This window comes from Sturnira hondurensis, unplaced genomic scaffold (genome assembly GCF_014824575.4).
Source record: "Sturnira hondurensis isolate 20B ecotype Veracruz unplaced genomic scaffold, ASM1482457v3 Scaffold0002640, whole genome shotgun sequence".
Lineage (NCBI taxonomy): Eukaryota > Metazoa > Chordata > Mammalia > Chiroptera > Phyllostomidae > Sturnira > Sturnira hondurensis.
The window spans coordinates 807,913-831,644 of NW_028075271.1; the positions used below are offsets into that span (position 1 = coordinate 807,913).

A 23,732-nucleotide genomic window follows, 5' to 3' on the forward strand; every position below is an offset into this window, starting at 1 on the left:
TGCACACAAGTGGAGGGAGGAATATAATCACCTGACTCACCTGTGTGCCCATCAAAGTTTCCGGGACGATCCATCAACTGTGGCCAGCAGTGCTGTGTCGGATTCTTTGAAGCAACTCTGAGGTGTTACATCCTTTCATTCACAAATGTTTTAGTACATGTTTGTGAAAGATAAGAACAGTTTTAAAGATACAATTACAATCCTTTTATCACATCTACAAAATGTATAGTAATTCCTTAATATCAGCCTATGAAGTCAGTGTAATAATTCCCCTGCTTTAGCCATTTTTGTTGTTGCAGTTTGTTCAAGCGGGGACCCAAATGAGGCCCGCACAGTGGTGTCAGCTCCTCTGTCCCCCGAGTCTCCCCATCAGTGAACTCTCCTTCGTTCCTGGTTTTTCCATGCAGTTTATTTGTTGAAGTGATTGGGTCATTTCTTCTATTCTTTTTCTGAAGCCTGGCTTGGGAGCATGGCATTTTTATTTGTTTTACTATATTTTCTTAAACTGTCATCTGCATAAAATGTGTTTTTAAGGTATTTTTTCCTGTTATTAGGAAAGTGTCAAATACTTGTATTTGCTTACTGGCTAAGCATTTTTTTCCCAAAGGAGAGTGGGACTGCGGTCTGGTACACTAATCATGACGAGGGTACGCAGGCATGAAGCACCGCCGCCCAGGTCACATCTGCACAGGTCCCCGTGGGTGCACAAGTCTGGGCGGTTTTCCGAACCATTGGCGTCATTTTATCTTGTGTTTGGCTTTTGTCTTACTTATTGGGCAAGCTTTTTCTTTTTTTGGTTTATGGTTCAGGGGTGAATTCTGATGGGGTGACAGAGCAATAAGAATCTCTTCTGGGGTTTGCAAGACTGTAAGGCCCGTGAGGGAAGGGATCAGATACACGCGTCAGCATTTCACCCGTGTCCAACCCGGAGCTTGGCACGTGGCCGTGTTTGGTAAATGTGTCTCCAGTGACTGAATGAGTTGCCACTGCCCGTCTGTGGGGCAGCCCCCCGCGAAGAGGGCTTAGACGCGATGCTCAGGCATCTTGCTGCCGTGCTGGTCGCAGTCACGCTCTGTGTGAGACACACGTACGCTGCCTGTCCCTACTGTTGGAGAACGTGCCTGAGCTTGGGAAAACCTTCTGCCCATGCCTCTAAAATATTGCGGTGGTTCCGTTAGAGGAGGCCAGGGCTGCAGTGGGAGAGGTCTCGGCATTAAGGGGGATTCTGGTCAGTCCCTGGAGGAGAACCTAAATCCTGTTTTATTTGGTTTGCTGTTTTTTAAAAAACAGACTCAGCGAGGTATAATTTATGTGCAATAAAATTCACTAGTTTTGGACTTCCGGCCAAGATGGAGGCATGGGTGGAAACACTGTGCCCCCTCCCACAACTAAATTTAAAGACAGCTAAGTCTTAGAAACAAAAACGCAGCCAAAACAGTGAAAATTGAACTGTACGGAAGTCTGACAACGACGAACCACTCAGCCAGATCGGTAAGAGGGGCGGAGGCAGCGGCTGAGTGGGGTCAGGCTGGAAAGACCATTTGGTCTGACCGACCCAGGAGGCGGAGGTGGTTGGTGGATCCCAGGCGTGGGGTGGCGACAGGCGGACCCAGTGAGGGCACAGGGCGGCTGGCTGACCGCGGTCACACATTTGCGCAGATAAACCACGCGAAGGAGTGAACAGTGAGACAGACCGCTCAGGCTAGGATCCCAGCGGGAATTAGAGCCTGAAAGCACCAACTGGAAAGACTTTCTCAGAGTCAAGGGGCCGGGAGAGGCTCCCAGGCTCACAGAGAGTTCGTTGGAGAGACCCACAGGGTCCTGGAGGGTACCCGGGCCCACACACCCTGGAACCAGCACCAGAGGGGCCCAATTTGCTTGTAGGAAGCTGCAGAGGGGACAGAAATCTGTGAGAGAGAGCGTGGAGGGGAGCAAGGCTCCATTTTTTTCCCTCTCTGACCCCGCCCCCACATACATCATCACAACCCAGCCACTGAGTCGACACGCCCTGGTGAACACCTAAGGCTCCGCCCCCCATACATAACAGGTGCAAACAGACCAAACAATATGACTCAAGAACAGCTCAAAGCCCCAGAGCCAATACTTCTAAGTGACCAAGAAATAGCCAACCTCTCAGATGCATAGTTCAAAACACCGGTGATCAGGATGCTCAAAGAATTGGTTGATTTTAGCCACAAATTAGAGGCACATATGGAGGCTAAACTGATTGAAATGAAGGGAAATGCACAGGAAACCAATAGTGATGGAAAGGAAAGTGGGACTCAAATCAAGGGAGTGGACCAGAAGGAAGAAAGAAACAACCGAACAGAAAAGAAGGAAGAAACAAGAATTCAAAAAAATGAGGAGAGGCTTAGGAACCTCCAGGATATCTTTAAACGTTCCAACATCCGGATTATAGGGGAACCAGAAGGGGGAAGGAAACAGCCACAAGTGGAACACTTATTCGAACAAATAATAAAGGAGAACTTTCCCAATCTGACAAAGGAAATAGACTTCCAGAAAATCCAGGAAGCTCAGAGAGTCTCAAAGAAGGTGGACCCAAGGAGGAACACACCAAGGCACATCACAATTACATTAGCCAAGATGAAAATGAAGGAGAGACTCCTAGAAGCAGCAAGAGATAAGGGGACAGTCACCTTCAAAAGAGACCTTACAGGCAAGAAGGGGCTGGAAAGAAGTGTTCCAAGTCATGAAATCCAAAGACCTATATCCAAGATTGCTCTATCCAACAAAGCTTTCATTTAGAATGGAAGGGCAAATAAAGTGCTTCTCAGATAAGGTCAAATTCAAGGAGTTCATCATCACCAAGCCCTTATTATATGGAATGTTAAAGGGACTTATCTAAGAAAAAGAAGATAAAAAATATGAACAGTGAAAGGACAGTAGACTCACAGTTACTAACAACCACACCTAAAACAAAAGCAAACCAAGAGCACAGCTAGATCGGGAGCGGAAACATAGAAATGGAGATCACATGGAGGGTTAGCAACAGGGGAGTGGGAGGAGGAGAAGGGGGAAGAAGGTGCAGAGAATAAGTAGCATAGACGGTAGGTAGAAAATAGACGGAGGGGGCAGGAACACTATGGGAAATACAAAATCTAAAGAATTTGTGACACATGGACATGAATGAAAGGGGGGAATGGTGGAGGAGGGGTGTGCAGGGTGGAGGGGAGTGAAGGGGGAATGGGACAACTGTAATGGCATAATCAATAAAATATATTAAAAAATTTTAAAAATTCACTGTTTTTAACTGTACAGCCCAGTGGTCTTTAGTAGGTTTACAGAGTTGAGCAACCATTACTACAGTCCGGAGTTTGAGTGTTTTTATCACCCCCCAAAAAAGATTTTCATGGAATCACATAGGATACTAATCGTGAAGCTGAAGTTCTTCTATAGCTCTTGCCTGTGGCATTTGAAATGTCTGCAGATGGTTCTAAATTAATTTGTTGCTTAGGTTTATGTAAATAGATGATGAATAACTTACTATATCTTCATATACTTCTGCAAAATATAAGTTTATAGGACAATTTTTATAAAAAAGAATTTATGCCGGTTTCTTTTTGGATGGGGGGCTGCGTTACTTTAACTTTCTAACTACGTGTGCATGCCTTGCAAGGGCAGATCGGTGTTCATTTATGAAATCGTTTATAACATGTTGCCAGACTCTAAAAGCACCATGAGAATAATTCACGGGTCTGCCTTTTCCTTATCCAATAATTCGTTCGTCTTTTCTTTGGATCATAGGCAGCCTGGACATCTGGGCCATAACCGTAGAGGAAAGAGCAAAGCATGATCAGCAGTTCCATAGTTTAAAGCCGATATCTGGATTCATTACTGGTAATTGGAGTCAGTATTTTCCCATTTTTACTTCTCAATAGTGCCTGTATCTCTGGAGAGTATGTTACGCAAGCTAAGGTGGGCGGACACATGACTGAGGGGTATTTGCCCATTTGCTTTATCCTTGAGCCTGTATTTTTAAAATTGCTTTTCCCGTAGTGAATTCAAGCCTTGTTTGCAGTCTGCATGGATGTCAAGCCGCTTGTTCCCTGCGTGATGCTGATGGGAATGGGTGAAGGGCAAAGGGCCCCTCTCTTTAAGGGAAGTAGCACCGGGCTGTGGTCCTTAGGCTGAGACATTTGCCCAGTTCTGACCTTGAACTGCTTTGGGAAACCATAAATTAACTGACTCTGAACATTCAAAAACAAGAAGTTCTCTTATTCCCGTGTCCCAGAAGTTCCTTTTGAACTTGGCCTTTTCTGTTATCTTTCCTGTTTGGTTACTACACTTTAGGGTTTGTTTTTTGGAAAAATGAGAGCTTAAATTTCCAGGGGACTTGTTTTTGTGTGTGTTTCTGTCTCATAGTTCTCTTTAACTTACTAAATTTTAATTGTGTGGTTTTTTAAAATAGTTATTATTTATTCTTCATAAATACATTAGAAATACAAAAAAATTGAAGTGTAGATGTCGGGAATGGCAAAGAACTTTTTTATGAAGTGGAGGGATGGTCCTCACTTTCTTGAGGACCCCTGTAGATGGGCTTTCTCACGTGTGGAGCTGTTTCTGTCTTGTTAGTAGGAGATTGATTCAAGCGGACGATTTATTCCTGTAAATGGTGGGCCCTTGAGATGATGGGTGTATTTGACCGTTGCTTATAGACTTACCATTTGGCTGTTATCATGTATTCAGTTCTGATTGCCAGCCTCTTTTTTATTTTTGCAGTGTTATTGCAAGAAAATTTCTATTGTTGTTCAGCTATTGTTTTGTTCTGAAACTTTTTCTACTATATTTACAGGTGATCAAGCTAGAAACTTTTTTTTTCAATCTGGGTTACCTCAGCCTGTTTTAGCACAGATATGGTAAGTTGGAACTTCACATAAGCCAAAGGTAAAATAAAATATTCCAGTAAAATAATTTCTTAAGCTATAGAAGGAGACCTTACATGTCTAGTCTGGAACACTCTGCTGCTTCTCACCAAAGGACTTTGAAAAGTATGTTTCTCATGTGAAACTTAAAAAAAAAAGTGGTGGCATTTGCCAGATGACACTGTCAAAAAGTTGACTTTCTAGTTGAGAAACCTACATTTTGATATTTCTCACTAATTTGTTTTAGCTTCATCTACATCACCCATCCTTATCTGAATGCCCCGTGTTTCTTGCTTTATTGTATAATGGTTTTGCATCTTTCTTTGAATGAAAGGTAAAAATATATATATTCGAGGGTTAGTAGTGAAAGAACCAGTGAAATAGAGAAACAACCAACATTTATTACATTATAGTGTTGAACAAGGTGAATGCATATTAGGTATTGTTGAATTTCTTTTTTGACAATTGCCTAGTTTTATTTATTGTTGAATTTCTTAATTTACTATTACAGATAAACACTGAGTCTTTTGAAAACTCAGAAAAGAGAGCAATGGGAAATGTAGTTCTGGGTTCCAGGCTCCTGGCTTTGGGGAGCCCCGCCGAGTTCTCTTGTCCAGAAGCCACGTTGTCCTCAGGGACTGGTTCTTCGCGCGGCGCTCCATTTCCCTGTTTATCGTGTAGTGGAGGCAGCTGCGGCCGTAAGAGAAGCACTTGACTTGTATGCACAAGCCTGACCTTGAATCCCAGCTGTACTGCCTTCTGTCTTTACAATTAGAAATATGTATTTATCCTCTCTAATCACAGTTTTCTAATCTAGAAAATGGAAAGACATTTTTTTATAGGGCTAAGAGGATTAGGAGAGAAATTTACATGAACAGTAGTGTGGGGCCTGGCACATAGTAGACCCTCAAGACAAACCCCCCAAAAAGGTAGCTGCTGTGGGCACTGGGGACTGGGGGTTCCACATAACTAAGCTATCCAGCGGATCACTTCTCCCCTTAAATGTTGACCTCTGTTACGTATAATTTCATTGAAGTTAATAAAGTTGACACAGTTCCTTGTTGCCTTTCAGGAGAGCATATGCTGAGCCTGATTATAAGTGTCATCAGTATGAAGATCATGTACTGTGTTCTGAAATAGCGAAACTTTCCTGGGACATTTAGATATATTTGTGTATGAATCTGTTTGAATTAAAACTAAATGACACGACGTCACTGTGTTTGTTTTGGTGTGTGCTTTATTTTGTTTTTCCTGGGGGTTGGCGTGTTGGCCGCCAGACTGTCTCTTTCAACCAAGGAGCCTCCTAGTTCTAGCCTCTGATCTGTCTTGAGCTTGGAAAAATCAACTAACCAGATTTTTGGGAATTACTTTTAAAATAAAGGAAAAGGCAGAGAGGAGGGGGGAGGGGGGAAGAGAGGGAGGAAGGCAGGAAGAAAACAGTAGCCCTCACCTGTCAGTCAAAATGCGAGAGACTTGTGCTGCCTGTTTTGCTTTGTGTCTTAGTATGTGATTGTGTTTCACATCATCGGTCAAGATCACTTGCTAGAACCTTCCTTTCCCAAGTTTAATTTCCTCCCCTGAATTCGGCTTTTTATGCTATATTCCTAGTTTTAGAAGGTTCATTCAAGAAGCAGGCTTGTGATGAATACTGTGCTGAGAAACTCTCCCTCACTTCACGTGAGTTCATTCAGCAGTGGGAAGGTGTTTATCGACGTCTGCTGTTGGTCAGTGTGGGTGCTGGGGGACAGCCACGAACACTCGGACGGAATCCATGCTTTCACAGCAATTGCGCACTATTGGAGGGAGATTGTTAATAGCAGGAGTTGTCACATGCTGGTGAGTATAATGGAGAAAAATAAAGTATTAGCTAGTGTATTTTATTTTTTGCAGTTTTTGAAAGTTTTTAGCTTAGTGTATCAGTCATTTTTACAACATTTTTATAGTGAAAATTTTCATTAACTATATATAATGAATTGGCAGTTAAAATGTTCTTTTCTTTAAATTTTTTAAAAGATTTTATTTATTTATCTTTAGAGGGGAAGGGAAGGAGAGAAGGACAGGAATATCAATGTATGGTTGCTTCTCATGAGTCCCCTGCTGGGAACTGGCCTGCAGCCCAGGCGTGTGCCCTGACTGGGAATCGAACCGCGATCATGTGGTTCACAGGCCCACGCTCAATCCACTGAGCTACACCAGCCAGGGCCTTTTCTTTAAATTTTTTATGAGATTTTGTTAAATTTATTATGGCATGTGTTTTAATCAACTATTTTTTTACTTTTCTCAAGAACTGCTGTTGGGTGTGGGGGTGGGGGGAAGCACTCCTACGTATCTTTCCTCAAGTGGAACCTTTGAAACTAATTGAAAATCCCTCGGACCTCGGCAGGCCTGCTGAGATGACGGCCAGGGTAGGGTGAAGCGTGAGCTCTGTCTTTCCGCACTAGCTTTGCTGTTCACTCCCTCGGTAACCCTGGGTGGCACTTGACCTCTTCACATTTTGGTTTTTAAATTTAGAGATAGTAGCAGCTGACCTAATGGCAGGCTTTTGCCTTTTGTCTCTGTGTTGGTCTTATGTTCTCTCGTGGTTTTTCCCCTAGGGCCCAGGGAAGGCCCATGCCCCTTTTGGTGGACAGAGAAATGGGTTTGCACCGAAGTTTTCATCGGTCCCTGTGTCCGAGCAACTTTTCTTCTGAGCAAGAAGAAAATTTTGGATAAGAATTAGAATTATTTCTAGTCTGTTTTTCTGGGCCTTACTTTCTTTGCTCTGGACCTCAGTTCACGTATATGAGTGATGTGACCTCCTGGGGAGTGTGTGTCAGAAACCTGTACAGTTTTGATCCATGTAGAGCCTATATTCCAGTTATTAATTTGTGACATTTGAGTTGTAATCTAATAATACTTTATGGCTACCTATCTATCCAATCTGATTTCCAACTAAGAATATAATAAAACTTGAGTTCTCAAAGGATGGACTCAAGACTGTGTGAAGATGACACAGCCTCTGAGAAACTGTCTCCCTGATAAGGAGCTGGAAGGAAACTGGCAAACGTCCCATATCCTTTTGGCGACTCCAGTGCCTAAATCTCTCCAGCCTTGGCCTGGTGTGCGGAGGGAGGGGCAGGAGGCAGGGGCAATGGACAAGAGGCGTGAAGGTCCAGGAAAGAAAAAGAAGGCAGATGAGAGCTCTGGGGTCAGAGGCCCTAGGGGCCACCAACATGGAGATTAACGGCTTATTTCTCAAATTCTTATTCCCAATATGGTCACTTCTTTCTGCCCCCATTGCCACTGTCACAATCTGTCATCTCACCTGGGCCCACTGTTTGTCCTGACTGAAGTCTGTCTTTCGTTCTTTAGATTCCAGTCTCCAAATAGCATCTAAACAGTCTTTTTTTAAGAAGTAGATCCATTTAAAACTCTCCATTGAGAAGGAAATCCAGTGTCATTGCCAAGGCCACAAGACCCAATGCAGTCTGGTCTTGCTATTTCTTCTTACTTTGCACTGCTGTCTTCCTCAATTTTTATACTCCAGTTTCACTGACCTTCTTTCTCTTCATCACATGGGCCAGGCTTCTTCAGTCACTGCACTTGGTCTTTCTTGTTCCTGTAATGCCATCCTTCTAGATTCTCAGACAGCTGGCTCATTGCCCTTCAGTTTCAGTTCGTGTGTCACTTCCACAGAGACGTGCTTCTTGACCACCGGTCCTCAGTGGCTCCCTTTGCTCCCTGCACCTGCCTGCCCGCCAGGCCCGCCCACCCCCTGCTTCTGCTTCCCACCCCTTGTGCCATTTCTCAGTCACGCTCACCATCATGTGGAATAAGCTAATTCGTTTTCCTGTTTAGTGTCTGCTTGTTCTAAAATACAAGCTCTGAGAGGACAGGAAGCCTGTCTGTCTTTTTCACAGTTGTAACCCCGATTCCTAGATAGCACCTAGATCTTTTGAAGAGATGACTCCTTTTTAGATATTAGTTGGATGAATAACAAATGAACGAAGCCTAGGCTGGACTCATCCAGTGAGAGGTGAGACACCTGTGACAAGTGTTTGTGGACTGGCGGGGTCCGGAAGGAACCCACAGGCTCCCGCTGTGGGGCAGGGAATGAGAGGGGCTGGGAGGGGCCTGCTCCCTCGGTCGTGTGCCACACACGGACCTGCGCCACTAGTATCCACTGCAAACGCCAGGCCCATTCAGCGGAGTTCAGGTTCCTTCAAGTTCTTTTGTTTATAGACTGAGGATGTATGTGGTACTCTGTTTGGAAGTTACTTGATTTGTTTCCCCCCCCCCTCTTCCTATGTCAATATGTTATCAGTCTAAAATGCTTAGGTTGGGTTTTGTTTTCATTCAGTTTAGGGATCCCATCTTTAAGGACCTAATTTTATTTTTTGAATATATAATACATTAACAAGGTTCCAGATGCCAAAAGTGTACAGAAAATGAACTCAGAGAAGTATCTCTCACTCCCCTAAGCCTTCATCCCCGTTTCTTATCCTTCATTTATTTTTGTGGGGAATAAAGCAGGTTCGTAATATATTATGTGTGTATATTGATATTTAAATTATTTCCTCTTCTTCATGTTCTGAAGGAAACAGTCTATAAATGTTCTTTTGTTCTTTGCTTTTTTCACTTAACAGTGGCTCCTAGAAATCACACAGGTGATTCCAGAGATCTCTCCCGCTTTCTTTTTACAGTACATGGTGCTCATTGTGAGAGACACACAGTAGTGTGCTCAGCAGTCTCCTGTCTGTGTGCGTTTAGATAATTTCTCATATTTCTCAGTTGTTGGAAATTACCTGCATTACAGGTAATGCAGCAATGGATGAGTTAAAGTGTGTGTGTTTTTGTGTCGGTGGAGAGCCATCTTCAAGGGTAAATTCCTCGGAGTGAAGCTGGGTTATAGAACAAGTACACCTGTAGTTCTGCAGATGTTGCTCGACTTGCCTCCGTTTGGAGTTGGAGCACTTCTCCCACGGACTGTGTGTAAGAGCGACCTGCGGTTTATTTGTGCAGATCAGACAGGAGATGCCCTTTCGTGTTCAGCGTACCTGTGGCCCCTTTCTCAGCTTATCCCTGCCTGTCATTAAGTGCAGATTTTAATATCAGGCCAAATATTGTATTTAAGGTCAGCTTATCATAAACAGCAATTGGTTAATTTACAGTTTTTAGTACGTGGGAGGTTTTTTGTTTGTTTTTACTTTGAAAGTTACATGACTGATTTTAGAATTCTCAAGACTTAGTTAAGCTTTGAGGAGGTTATTAAACAAATAAATGCAGAAATAATTATGAATGATAGATGAAATGGATGGCAGAGCTGAAGTTTTGCTTTGTTTTGTTTTGTTTCACAGAGAAGCCTTGAGGACAGAGTCCCAGCTGTATCCCAGAGTATCGGGAACGGGGCGGGCTGAGCAGTGTGGGAGTGACTGCTACACTTCCTTAGAGGCCTTTAGGGCTTTACTGCTAGGAAGTCCCAGCAGTTACGTTTTGTTAGATGAGAAAAAATTTTTTTAGGGAAGATCACACAAAGTTCTCAAGAAGCACTTTGGTGCTCGCTTAGGACAAATACCATACGATCTCACCTTTAACAGGAAGCTAAACAACAAAACAAACAAGCAAGCAAAATATAACCAAAGACACTGAAATTGAGAACAGGCTGACAGTGACCAGAGGGGAGAGGGGAGGGAATTTCAGGGGAAATAGGGGAGGGATTTAGAGGAACAAATATAAAGGATACATGGACAACAACTGAGAAGGGTGGAAATGGGGTGGGGAGCACGGGGGGTAGGATGGGATGGGAGTAATAGACAGAAAACTGTACTTGAAAAATAATTAAATTAAAAAAAAGAAAACACACACAAAAAATAAATAAAACCATATCCTTCAATCAAAAAAAAAAAGATCTATTTTCACCCTAAAACCTTTTACTGATTACTCTATCATTGTTCTCTAAAACATACAAACAAAATATATATAACTTAGAATGTTTTAAAAATCTACTCTTAAGATAAGGCTGTAAAAATGTTTTTAATTTTTCTTCTGAATAAAAAACTTACAGTTATTAGTAACATAAATATTATTAGTTTTTACTTATTACTATAAGTAATCAAAATAACACATGTAGTTTATAAATTTTGATAAATTATCAAAGTAAATGTTACTGGAAATTCAAAAAAAAAAGAAGCACTTTGGAGATACAGTAGGTTTTGGCCTAAAGTCGAGCACGCAGGCCCTGAGGACCCTAAGCTTCTCCTCCTGTCCCAGTGAGGCACGCCAGTGGGAAGGCTTTTAGGATGGAATTTTTCCGGTTAAGCCATTGCCAGAAACTGCTTTCTCTCTAACCCGCATATCCCACGCTGGATAGTTCTGTTTCTCACTAGCAGATACATTTTGGGGGGCAGTGGTATGGGATGGGGAGTGGAAATCTGTCAGCCTGGTTATCTTATTTTTTTATGTATGTATGTTGAGGGTGATTTATGGAAATATTTTTTCCCTGAAAACCATTTGAAATAACTGAATAATTTAAAACAATGGTTTTAAATTGATTTTAGAAACAGAGAGAAACATTGATTTGTTGTTCCACCTGTGCATTCATTGGTTGATTCTTATGTGCGCCCGGACCAGAGGTCACACCTGCAGCCCTTGTGTGTCAGGGTAACGCTCTCGCCAGCTGAGCTCCCTGTCCCGGGCCCAGCCGAATAACTTTTTACAAGTATTGCACAAAGTTCACCATTTCATTTTATTGAACTTCCTCTATGAAACCTGAAAGATAGTAAAGAAATAAAGCCATCAAAGATGTCTCAATCATGCATATAGATGCAAAAAAATCAGAAACAAATCTTAACAAATGGACTTTCACAATGTATGAAAACTCTGATCAACTTGTTGGTTCAGAATCAAGAAATTTTCTCAGCATTATTACATCAGCAGCTAAAAGGAAAAAGAAAGCTTGTGATGATCAGATCAGCAGATGCTGATTGAGCATTTGATGAAGAAATATAATAACCATTTCTAATAAGTAGAAAGAGAACTGCTTACACATGTCAGAATGTGTTTAAAATCACCACCAAATATTATTCTAAACTGTGAAACACTACAGCCATTTCAACTCACAGCTAGGTGGGGTGCCCACACATTGCATACTCCTAGGGGCAAGAAGGCCATAAAGAAGAGGCATGGTGTGAATATTGTAAGAGAAAGTTAGCTCTCCTTTTTACTGTATATGTGATTTTATACTTACCACATCCAAGAGATTTTTGTCTTAAAAAATTAAGATTCATAGAAGATTGGTAAGCTAGCTGAGTGTCGCATGAATGATTATTAGAAGCAAAATTTTTCACTATAATTTGAAACAAGCACTAAATATAGAATGGGAAATGTTCCATTTAAAATAGTGACAAAAGTGATACAATTTGTAAGAATACATTTAACATAATGGTAATTATATAGAGAAAGTGATATAATCTTATTGAAGGAAATGTTAGTGAACTGAACATTCAGGGTTTGTTGGGTTTTTTGGTGGACACATGATCATAAACATGTCATTTCTCCAAAATTGATTGATATGTCCAGTGCAGTTTCAGCTTGGATCCCAATAGGGCTGTTGTAGACTTGATAATGACCTCAAAGTTGATAGTGAAGAAAGACGTTGGTGAGCAGCTTAACAAAGTTTTTCTGAAAAGGAGAGCCTGACCAGCCCTCAGAGCACACGGCAGAGCGGGTGTGGATGGGCCGTCGCCGTGCTGACCTGGCCGGTCGGAGCGCGCCGTCCGGATCTAGGGCTCATTGTGTGTGAGCGTTCACAAAACAACGAACACAGCTTTTGCTCAACGAGAGGGGGTGCACCAGTTAGTGCGATTGCCCAGGCACGCCTCTGGAGGCAATAGGGCTGAGCCCCGGATGGCACTCCGCACATACACGCACAGTTACAGTTTACAGATGGAAATGTAATAAAATAATTTTAGAAAATGAAGGACTGAAAACCTACAAGCTGTATAATAAATATATATAAAAATGTAGATTTTTTTGCAGAAAAGATGCCATACGCAGAATGAACAAATAATACAATTCTTAAAAAGTCTTCCATCAGTTGACCGATAGGTAGTTCATACGTAATACACAGTGAGTTTTTACAAATGGACTGAAGAGACATGCAGCCTAGCAGAGAACTTGGCAGAGAGTGGGCAGTTCGTGTCTGACTCCAGATGACCTTCTTGTGTTCAAAAGTGTTCCGGAAAGCAGTGTTCGGGCTCCCTGGTAGTGAGTGAAGGCCCGAGTCCACATGGGTTGCCGATGGGGCTCAGTGCTGGGGGGCGGGGGCCGGGGGGCCGGGGCGGTTCCAGCTGCGTCGGAAGGGAGCTCCTGTGGCCATGGGGCTCCCTTTCCTGCTTTATGACCTTTTTAAATTTTCTAAAAGAATAGTCTTGACTACAGTTTTTAACATCCTCAGAGGTTTTTAATCTTCATTATATGTCATGCATTTTTATTGTTTCCTATTTTCTCTCTTTGAGTTAACTCTAGCAATACTGTTACTGCTTATTAATCGTTACAAGCTTATTTTCTGTGAAACTTAAAATGTTCTTTTTTGGACACTCCTGGATGTGGCTCATTTAAAAGATTGCTAATCCTGGCATTTTGACTGGAGTAGCTGGTCTTACCCTTTGGTGTTTCAAATAAAATTTTCTTAAGATTGGTTTTAAAAATAAATCCTCTCTCCTTTAGTATCTAGACTAAAAGAAATGAAATCTGAATGAACATTTTTAAAAGATTTAATTTATTTATCTTTAGAGGGGAAGGGAAGGAGAGAGAGAGAGAGAAATATCAATGTATGGTTGTTTCTCATGTGTCCCTGCTGGGAACTGGCCTGCAACCCAGGCATGTGCCCTGACTGGGAATCGAACAGCGATCCTTTGGTTCGCAGGCCTGTGCTCAGTCCAGTTAGCTACACCAGCCAGGGCTGAATGAACATTTTTGATGCAGAAGAGTATAAGTCATGAATATGCACAGCGGTTTGTATCATGTAGTTTGCAGTTGCAAATGCAAACCTCTTTCTTTTGCTTATCTTCTTTGCATGAATATACCCCACATAAGAGTGCATTGCAAGTGACACGTGACCATTTACTTTTCAGTCCCATTTTCAAATAGTAAACACACTTGGAAGCTCATTTAATTAAAAGTGTAGCAAAGTCACAGCACAGCATGTTATGCCCCCACGGTGAGGTTTGTGGAACCCCACAGAGGAGGTGGTGCAGCCAGTCAGTTGTCTCTGGAAATAAACTTTCCGTTACTAAGTGCTTTTCTTTTTAATCCTCATCTGAGGATTTGTTTTTAGTAACTTTTAGAGAGGAAGGGAGAGAGAGAGTAAGAGAGAAACATCAATCAGTTGCCCTCCTTATCCTCCTGGACCAGGGATCGAACCTGAAACCTAGGTGTGTGCCCCGACTGGAGATGGAACCCCAAAATATTTTTGGTGTACGAGGATAACGCTCCAACTGACTGAGCCACCTGGCCAGGGCAGAGCTTTTTTCCTAATACTTTTTTTTAATCTTCACCCAAGAACATTTTTTTCATTGCTTTTAGAAAGTGAGGCGGAGAGAGAGAGAAGTGTTGGCTGGCTGCCTCCCGTTTGTGCCTGATCAGGGATCGAACCCATAGCCTAGACTTGTGTCCTAACCAGGAACTGAATCTGAAACCTTTTGGTTACAGGTGACGCTCCAACCAACTGAGCCAGACCAACCAGGACTGTACACTTTTGTGACCTAATTCACAGTAAAATCCATCCTTTTAAAGTGCACAGTTCCTTGGGTTTTAGTCTGTCCACCGAGGTCTGGAGCCGTCACCACTGTCCAACTGTGGAACACTTCCGTCACTCCGAAAAGAACCCCTGCGTGGTGCCCAGAGTACATGTCCCGACATTCAGACCGAAAATTACCTTGTGTATCACATAAGAGTACATAATAATAAGTGTTTTACATTTATATAAAATTTTGTCAGACTTTTCAGCTTACTTTCTACTTGGTAAATAAATTTTTCATGTTGCTTTGTTTCTTCTGTTTTGTTCTCTCCAGGTTTCAGGGGGTTGATTGTTTTGTTTGTATGGGTGGGGGCGGGGGAAGGTCATGATCATGGTCATAGTCTTCTAAGCCCTGCTGTTGGTCTGCAGGGCCCTAGCCGATATGAATAATGACGGGAGGATGGATCAAGTGGAGTTTTCCATCGCCATGAAACTAATCAAACTGAAGCTGCAAGGGTATCAGCTCCCCTCTGCACTTCCCCCTGTCATGCAACAGCAGCCAGTAGCTATTCCCAGTGCACCAGCGTTTGGTGAGTTTGGAGAGGAACTGGTTCCTATCTTTCATTGTATATTAAAAAAATAAATGTTTCCCTTTTCCCCCCTCTCAGTTTCTAGCAGTGTGAAATTCAAGGAGGTAATTCTGTCCCCAAACTGACGGCCCTAGGCAGGAAGGTAGTGCCGGAGGGGGGGAGCACGTCCGCACTGCGACGCATGGCCGAGGTGGTCAGGGCGAAGGTCAGGGCGGCCCCGCAGTCTGTGTCGCCTGTCGTTTCCCTGCTGTGGCTGGGTTCTCGACCCTCCCATTGTCCCGTGCTTCCTTCTGGTTTTCTCTTTCCATACACCTTTATTTTCCCTTTTGTATCAACAACTGTGTTGGTTTACAGTTTCTCAAATATTTCAATTCACAGTATTGAGGCAATTGGCCACATGAAGTTCTCCCAGAATAAAATGAAGCAGGAAAAAAATAAAAAAATAAAGTGTTTTCCCAATTATAAACATAATTCTATAAAATGTTATCTTTTAGCAGATACTTTGCTTAAAAATCAATCAGTAATTGACTAAGATTATCAACTGTTCAGATTTCTGTTCTGACCCTACACTGTGATTATTTAGGTTGATTACAGCAATCAGATGTCACATCTGGTTTATGGGAACTTCCTCTCTGATGTATCTGATGACAGGAGATAAAGTGAAGTAGATTTGGGAGGGGCAGTCAGTAGTGATTCGGGTCATCTCTAGTGCAGTCGATGACAAGCTGAGATAAATGAATAAATGCTGTGGTTTTACTGGATAGATTTGCTATAAAGAAAACTGTGCATTGCCTTTCTTTGGTGAGGTTTAGCCACAAGACTGGTTTTTACCAGGGGAAAGGTCAGGTTCTGAGTTGGGCAAGCAGGACAGTGATCCAAGAGAAGGAAAACCTCAGTTGCACGTGGGCAAAGGCCAGGAAGAGCAGAAGTGAGCAGTGCCGTAGGCCTCCAGTGGCCAGGGCCCTCGTCCCTTGTGTGTCCCCAGGGCCCAGCCCTGGGTTAACCAGCTCGCTCTAGCAGAAGTTGCTCAGAATCTCGGAAGGTCCCTGTGGCCACTGTTTGGTCAGGACCCACATGCTGAAACAGCCTCCCTTCCGGGGCTGTGAGAAGAAACCTCAGTGGAGAAGGGTCAGATAACCAGAGGCATCCGTTTCCCCTTCTTACCTCAGGCCTGAGGTCACTGGTTCTTCCTCTGACACTTGACACGCCGTCTCTTATTCCATTCTGCTGCAGGAATGTCAGGTCTAGAGGTACGGCGGATTTGTTGTCAGGAGGTGGTGGCCTCCCCGCCCAGCGGGCTTGGCGGTCACATCAGTAGCCCGCCTCTGCCCATCACGGAGCTGGCAGCCTGCGCAGCCCCTCCCCCGGGCTCCCCACTGCCTTTCCCTCGCCCTCGCCACACACACGTTCTCAGTGAACTCTTTCCAAGAGGGTGAGTCACGAGCAAGCAGCAGAACTCAAGACAAGTTAAAAGTACACGGTCCTGTCGGGTTTGCCCACGTGTGTTCAGAGATTTGGCCTCTGCTAGTACTTTTGGTTCCATGTCTCAGCTCGACCCAGGATAATTTTTTTCCTTATATTTCTGGCTACTTGAGAACAAAATAATTTATTACTATTAGCGTTACTTCCTAATAATATTAAACATTATCTCACCAGGCATTTCCTAGCCCTCGTACAGTAGGTCTTCACGTATAGTATTTTATTTGCTACAACAATAACCCCCCGTTACATAAATGAGAAAACGAGACTCCAAGGAGCTGAACAGTTTGCTTAACTGTTTTTCTAAAAGGGAGGTGGGGCTCGTCCGAAGGCTCCCTGTTTCCTCACTCCCCTCCCTCTCCCCACCTTCACTGTCACCAACTGCCTGGTGACGTGGGAGGTCACTCCTCGGGCTCTGCGTGTGCTGACGCCGTTGTTGGCCCACCATGGAACAAGGCCTGCCATCGCTCTGTCCTGCCCCCTGTACGGGAGAGGAGGGTGGGGTGCAGGGATGGCGGGGCTTACCGGAGGGCACCCGGCTGCTCCCGGCCAGGCTCTGAGGATGCGGTCAGGGTGCGTATGCGGCTCATCTGTACCCTGGGCCAGCCTATGTCAAGAGAAGTTGCTCTTCTGTTTGCTTTTTAAAAGTGTACTTATTTATTTTTTACTGGAGGCCATGGTTTTTATTGAAGTAAACCAGTATGTTTATGCCCTGACTGTGTGTCCTCGTTGATGGGATCATGGTGATGAGCAAGACAGCGTGGCTCCTGCTGCCGTGAAGCTGCCCATCGACTGGGGGAGAGCGGGCCAGCAGGTAAACAGTCAGGTTGATAGAATGGAGACCAGTGGGACAGGTGCTCAGAGAAGGGTTCTCTGAGGAGGTGACATCTGAGCTACTCAGAGGTGAGAGTCACGGGCAGACCCAGGGAGAAGCCCTCCAGGCCAGAGACCAGCTCGGGTGACCTCGGACCTCCAGGGCAGGGTGTGTGGATGGCCGGGGGTGCAGGGCCTGGTGAAGCCTCTAGGGACTTAGAATTTCTTTTTCTCAGTGCATCTGAAAACTACGGAGAACTTAAACAGTGGGGAGCTTGGTAATTGAGGAGAGATTGTCAAAAATGAAGACCGAGTCTCTGACTGTTCCTGGCACTGATTCCTGTGTTGGCGTCCAGTGCTGCCGTAAGCAGTCACGCACGTCGTGACATGCCGACAGGCCCTGTAGAGTTACCAGATTTTCTGTGTGATGGCTCCACACGTGTTAAAACAAAACAAAACACAAAACTTGGCACAGTCATGAGGGTTGGCTTCCAAAATACAGCCTTGGTGGATGTATTTATTTAAAAATATACAGAAAATGTTCAGAAAAGGTGGTCATTTGGTAAAAGGACAAAGTCTTGGCGGTGGCTGTTTAAAAACTGAGTCGTTCGCTGAAAATTAGGGAAAACCCGGATGTCAGAGCAGTTGCAGCGATGGTTCCGGGGTAAGAAGACCCGAGTCGTCTGGAGCCGTCTGGGTTCAGTAATTCCCGGAACTGGCCCCACAAGGCTTCCCTTGGGGACAGGGCCCCACGCCGAGGGGAGGTGACTGTGAGGTGATCAGAATTGAGCGGGGCAGCAGGGGCCCAGCTACCGAAAGAGGAGGTCCAGTCCGAAGCGGGGAAGGAGAGCAGAGACGAAGTCCTGGGAAGCAGGGCTCACGGGCAAGTGAGCAACAGGTGATGTCTGCCAAGGTCAAAGCCCACACCGGTTATTATTAGGGGGAAAAAAAGGAGAGAAGAGCCACGTAACACCCCCATCAATGGTGACAGCACGCCAGTGACCTGCTGTTTCAAACGAGCTAATACTAAGAGAGTGCGGCAGGTCATAAAAGGACGACTGGGTCCGAATTTGAGAACTTCCCAAAGAAGGTGACAGAACTCAGGAAAGGGAGAAGTAAAAGAAAAAAGTCATTTCAGAAATGAAGTTTAAATTAGGAGTGACACAAGCTATACTTACTGTCTGGAAAGAAATAGGTAAAGAGAGGAAGATTTTTTTTAAAGGCAGTGAGAAAAGAGATAGACAGGTTTTGAGAACAGTGACAGACACTGTAGGTAAAGTCACATACGGGGTTGGGTGGGGTCCCGAGGAGAAAACTGGAGCAAGGGATGGGACACTTGCTAAAAACCAGTTCAGGACAGTCTTCTTGCAGCGAAAGACTTGAAACAGTATCTGATGGGGCGCAGCGTGTCTGGGGACTTGGATAGACAACACTGAAATATGTTCTAGTAAAACAAAAAGTTATGTGGGTGTGTGGAAAAAGAAAGCTCGTGACTCAGAAGAGAGAAAATTAGAGGATTCGTAGACTTTTCTCTGGCTTTGCTTTATGCGCCAGAAGAAAAGCGGAGTAACTTGTTTAGGATCCTCAAGGAAAGAAGGAACCAAGGATTTTGTGTCCAGAAATGCCACATCCACCAGTGTTTTAACTCTCCAGACACAGAGTAGCTTGTAATTCAGTTCAGTTCTGACACTCTGCTCAGAGCTGTGTCAGATTCCACAGGTGGAAGAGCTTGTTCTCACAAGACTGTCCTCACCTGAGTTACAAGTAGAGGGTCCCCAGGGCCCCCATACCTCTGTGCGACTTCTCCCCTTTTCTATAATCTGCTAGAATGGTGGACAGGACTTGGGGAAACTTGCATTTACTGGTGTGTCATAACAGATGTGATGAAGGTGCACAGGGTGGGGTCCGGAAGGGTCCTGGGCGCAGAAGCGCCCGTGAGGCTGGGGCGTACCTCCCTCCAGTGTGTGGGTGTGTTCTCCGCCCCACAGGCTCGCCAGGGCCCGGCCAGTGGAGGGTTTTAATGGAGGTCTCGCTGTGTAGGCGGGGCTGACGCAGTCACAGGCCATTGATAGTCTCAGCCTCCAGCCCTGTCCCTGTGCTGAGGTCTGTGTGAGGTAGGGGTTGGTGGGGCCTTTCAGCCCACTAACCGTGCCCTGGTGTCATTTCCTGTCACCAGCTCCATCCTGCAGCTGTTTAGAGACCCCTTGCCCCCCAGCCACCTCGTTCAAATACAGAAAGACATCACTCCAGCCATCCCAGGGATCTGAGAAGTTCTTGTGTGGGAACCCAGGGACCAAGACCAGATTCCCTAACCAGAGATGCCCCTACGAGGCAGGGAAGCACAGGGGTCCGGGAGCTCCGCTGGCAACCAGGGGCTGGACGGAGGCCAGCAGTATAGATTTCTTATTACATCCCAGATCACGAGCTGAGAGAGAAACAGGAGGGAAGGGGGGCTCATTTCAACGCCGGCATTTTTTCATTTTTTGGTTGGAATGCTTCTCTCAGGAGACACCTCGCCATCAAATGTTCATTTACTCAGGTGCAGCGTGTAAAGGCAAGGCAGGGCACATACTTGATTTAGTCTTTCCCCTTTATTTGCTAGTTTATTTACTAGTTTCAAAAATAAATGGACCAATTAGGATTTTCAGCTTATTTGTTTTAAAATGCTGTTACGCAGTCATGAATTTAATTCTCTTTGGTGGCTTTTGGTGCATTGCAATTTCTGTTTGATTGCTCCTTAACTGCGGCCAGTGGACCCCTCTTCAGGTGGGTCTTGGTCCTCGACGTAAGTTTTGGCGCTCTTCAAAGTGACCGCTCTGAATTCGTATTTTACGTGGGATATGTTACTCCTGGAAAGTGGTGTTCTTCTTCAAGCAGTCCTGGGTTAATTGTCATTGAATGTTGACATATGACTCCGTGTGAATTTTGTCGGCATTTCTTCCTTCGTAGGTATGGGAGGCATTGCCAGCATGCCACCGCTCCCGGCTGTTGCTCCAGTGCCAATGGGATCCATCCCCGTTGTTGGGATGTCCCCACCCCTGGTCCCCTCCGTCCCGTCAGCGGCAGTGCCTCCCCTGGCCAACGGGGCCCCTGTCATACAGCCTCTGCCTGCGTTTGCTCATCCAGGTATGTGACCCAGTGAGGCCACAGGCCGAGCTCTCGTCACTTGGATTCTCAGTCGATCTTCTGTCTGCATTTTCTGATTATGTTTGCGCTGTTTTATTCCAGAGGAAAATATCTTCATTCTTTCATTTAATGTCTCATTTTTTTCAACATGCCAAATGGATGTGCAGGGCTGGAGAGAGGGGAAGGAGAATGAATTAGGACTCTGGGTACCACTGTGTACAAAGGTGAACTTGGCAGCTGAAACCAGAGCATTATTTCCCTTCAAGGGCTTGACAAAAGCAATTGAAGTTTGAGTAGGGTTTGAACATTTTGTGTTTCCATGTATCCGTTACTCCTTTCCTTCAGCTGCTCTGAATTGCTAATAATCAAGTCAATCCCTTCGAGTAGAGCTATGGGGGTGGGTTAGGGGAGGGGAGGAGAGCATTGCTTCTTGTTACTGTTGGAGAGGTGGCGTGAACTGGGCAGAAAGGGGCAGGAGTTCTGTTCAGTGACTAAACAGACTGAGGTCCTGGTATACATATTCGCTTAATTGACTAGAAGGATTAAAAAGTTCCTGGTTTAATGTCAAGACTTTATTCAGAGTCTTTTCCCCTGTGATTAAAGGCATCAAGTGTAGAGGTAGACAACCTTAGTCTAACAAATTTGCTGAATTCGTAGCAATAAGGAAAGCACATTTTTAAAAGGATGTTGACTATGTTTGAGTAAATTTAGTGCTGATGACATTGCGGCATTGAGCATTGTATTTGAATCATCGTTTCGTGCCTAGCCCCCTGGATTTATTTTATCTGTCCGGATGTGTCTTTAGGTTATAGCCAAAGAATGTAAATGTACGCTTTTAAAAAACATTCTCTTGCCACATGCAGTTCATCTTTCACCCACGACTGCAGATGTGATGGCAGCTGGAACGTGCTTGCCATCGTTCTCCCAGGGATGCCAGGGAGCCCACGCCCTTCCTTTTGTGGCTAATGGCAGATGTTGCAAGACTGCAGGCCAGGATGAGGGCTTCATTCCCTGGGGTTCACAGTTCTTTGCCCCGGGCTATAGCCAAGCGGCCTCTGAGAATCAGACACAAAAGCTGACCTTCCCTACGATCACATGCCCCGGGCCAGGACTGCCAGTCTGTGAGTCTGAGACTCACACTCCAGCTCCTTCAGTGCAGTCAGGAACTTGCCATCCGTGTATTTAGGCTGCTCCTGCTTTAACTGTGGGCAGGTCCTCTCAGATGTGATACTAAATGTGTCCCGAAAAGTCAGGGTTCATGGATATGAACATTACTACTTCGTAAGGGGACTTTGCATAGGAACAAGGAAATCGGGAAACATTTTTGGCAAGAGGACGGGAGGCAAGGTGGGAGTCCAGGATGGGAAGGAATAATTTTGCCACAGACTGGATGACTGTGCATTTTAATTTTTGTAAATAGGGAAAAGTTTCTCATCTTTGTAGAATTAAATTTATTCAACGTTTATTTGTTTTTACAGCAGCCACATTGCCAAAGAGTTCTTCTTTTAGTAGGTCGGGTCCAGGGCCGCAGTCCAGCACTAAGCTACAGAAGGCGCAGTCACTGGATGTGGCTGGGTAAGTGAGTCTGCTCGTTTTCAGCTGGGTGGTTTGGGCCAAGTCCTTGTGATGTGACAGCGAATGCACTGGAACTTTCTCAATTCTGGGCAATGTTACTAGGTTTTATCGTTCATTTGTTGCAGAGACGACAGAATCAAAGACATGACACTTTCCTTAAGTGCTGTTTTTCTAACAGGATAATAAATAGGTAGTGGTAAGTGATTCATAAAATAGAACTCTAGGGATAAGGGAAAGAGCAGCGGACTATTTTGTGTTAATCAGTAAAAATTGATAAAATTTTTATGCGAAGGTTAGAGCCATAATTGGCCTTATTTTAAATTCTAGCTCAGATAATCTTATGTAGTCTATGTGAATTATTAGTAACACCTTATTTAAGGTCAATTTTTATGAAACGCCTTATTCAGATTAGTGGATAGTTGTTACTAACCAAATATGGGGCTCAATTTTGGCAGCGCTTACATGATTTTATTGTTTATATTTTGACCAATCTTGGTTTCATATTATCTTTCATATTTTTATTTTCCTTTACCCTTGTTTTTTCGCTTGCAAATGACTTCACTAAGATGAAAAATTAAGCTCCCTTTGTAAGCTATTTCAAAACTTTTGGAATGAAAAGGGAATGTAAGTAAAGATGGTTCCATCTTTTCTTGTTTCGGTCCTCTTTAGAAATCTTCCCTCAGAGAACCAAGTCACTTTTCTGCTTTAAAGGGAAAAGTGTGTTGGATCTGATTCAATACTTCATTGCCTTTTAAAAAGTGATTTAAAGAAAATCTATAAACTGAAAAGCACTGTGCCAAACGCTTACCATTCATTAACTCAGTTGGTGCTCCCCTTCCCTCTGAAGTGACTCTTCCCCCTCTATGCTGTAGATGAGGGAGGAGCTGAGGGGCCTTGAGGGACTGGCTCAAAATCACGTGCTCTTAGGTAATGGAGCCCAGAGTTGGACTGCGGTCTTTCTGACCTTAAAGCGTGTGTTCGTAACCGTGGAATTTTACTCCAAATACTTCAGTTAATGTGGTATGGAGATATTTGTGTTCCACTTAATTGAAGTTCTAAGATTCTGGGACCTTTATTGAGCATCTACTTACCAGACGACTGTTGTCTCAGGATTGTGAGTGAGGAGTTGAGCCCAGAGAGGTCGCATTCCTCCCCCGTGGGTTGCAGCTCACTCAGTGGCCGGGCTGAGATTTTGACTCTGATCATCCGACACTAAGTTCCAAGTTTCTTCTTTCTCCAGTACCACACTGAAGGGTTGAGTTTTCTCTGACTCTGCTCAAGAACTCTTGAAATCTGTCTTAAAGTTGATTTATGACATTAGAATGAATAAATAGTCGGTATTAGTGAACATTCGTGCTATTAATGCAATTGTGTTTTTATAGGCGGCCATCTTTTCAATAATTTAAATTTCTAGCAAATTCTTGTAATGTGGCATCTAACTTTTTGATTACCTGTGAATGAATTTTTAGTCCATTTACATTCTCAGGAAGTTTACAGAAAACTGTGACTCAGTAAGTGTAATCTGGGGCCACTTCTGTGTGTGACGAC

General features: G+C 44.2%; 1 protein-coding gene and 1 non-coding gene across 8 annotated transcripts in view; both read left to right on the top strand.

The window, feature by feature from the left end:
- The window catches only part of ITSN1 (intersectin 1), a 182,514-nt gene that overhangs the window by 50,862 nt on the left and 107,920 nt on the right, over positions 1 to 23,732 (top strand). For all 7 annotated transcript variants that reach the window (XR_005065676.1, XM_037040584.1, XM_037040582.1 and 4 more), the window contains 5 exons: positions 3,766 to 3,858; positions 4,814 to 4,877; positions 15,031 to 15,191; positions 20,433 to 20,609; positions 22,088 to 22,184. Coding sequence is in view for 6 of the 7 variants with exons in the window: in XM_037040584.1 (XP_036896479.1) it covers positions 3,766 to 3,858; positions 4,814 to 4,877; positions 15,031 to 15,191; positions 20,433 to 20,609; positions 22,088 to 22,184 (592 nt within the window). In the remaining variant the exon portion in view is untranslated. The remainder of the gene's footprint in view (positions 1 to 3,765; positions 3,859 to 4,813; positions 4,878 to 15,030; positions 15,192 to 20,432; positions 20,610 to 22,087; positions 22,185 to 23,732) is intronic.
- Positions 17,801 to 17,925, top strand: LOC118983298 (small Cajal body-specific RNA 14). The gene has a single exon (XR_005065687.1).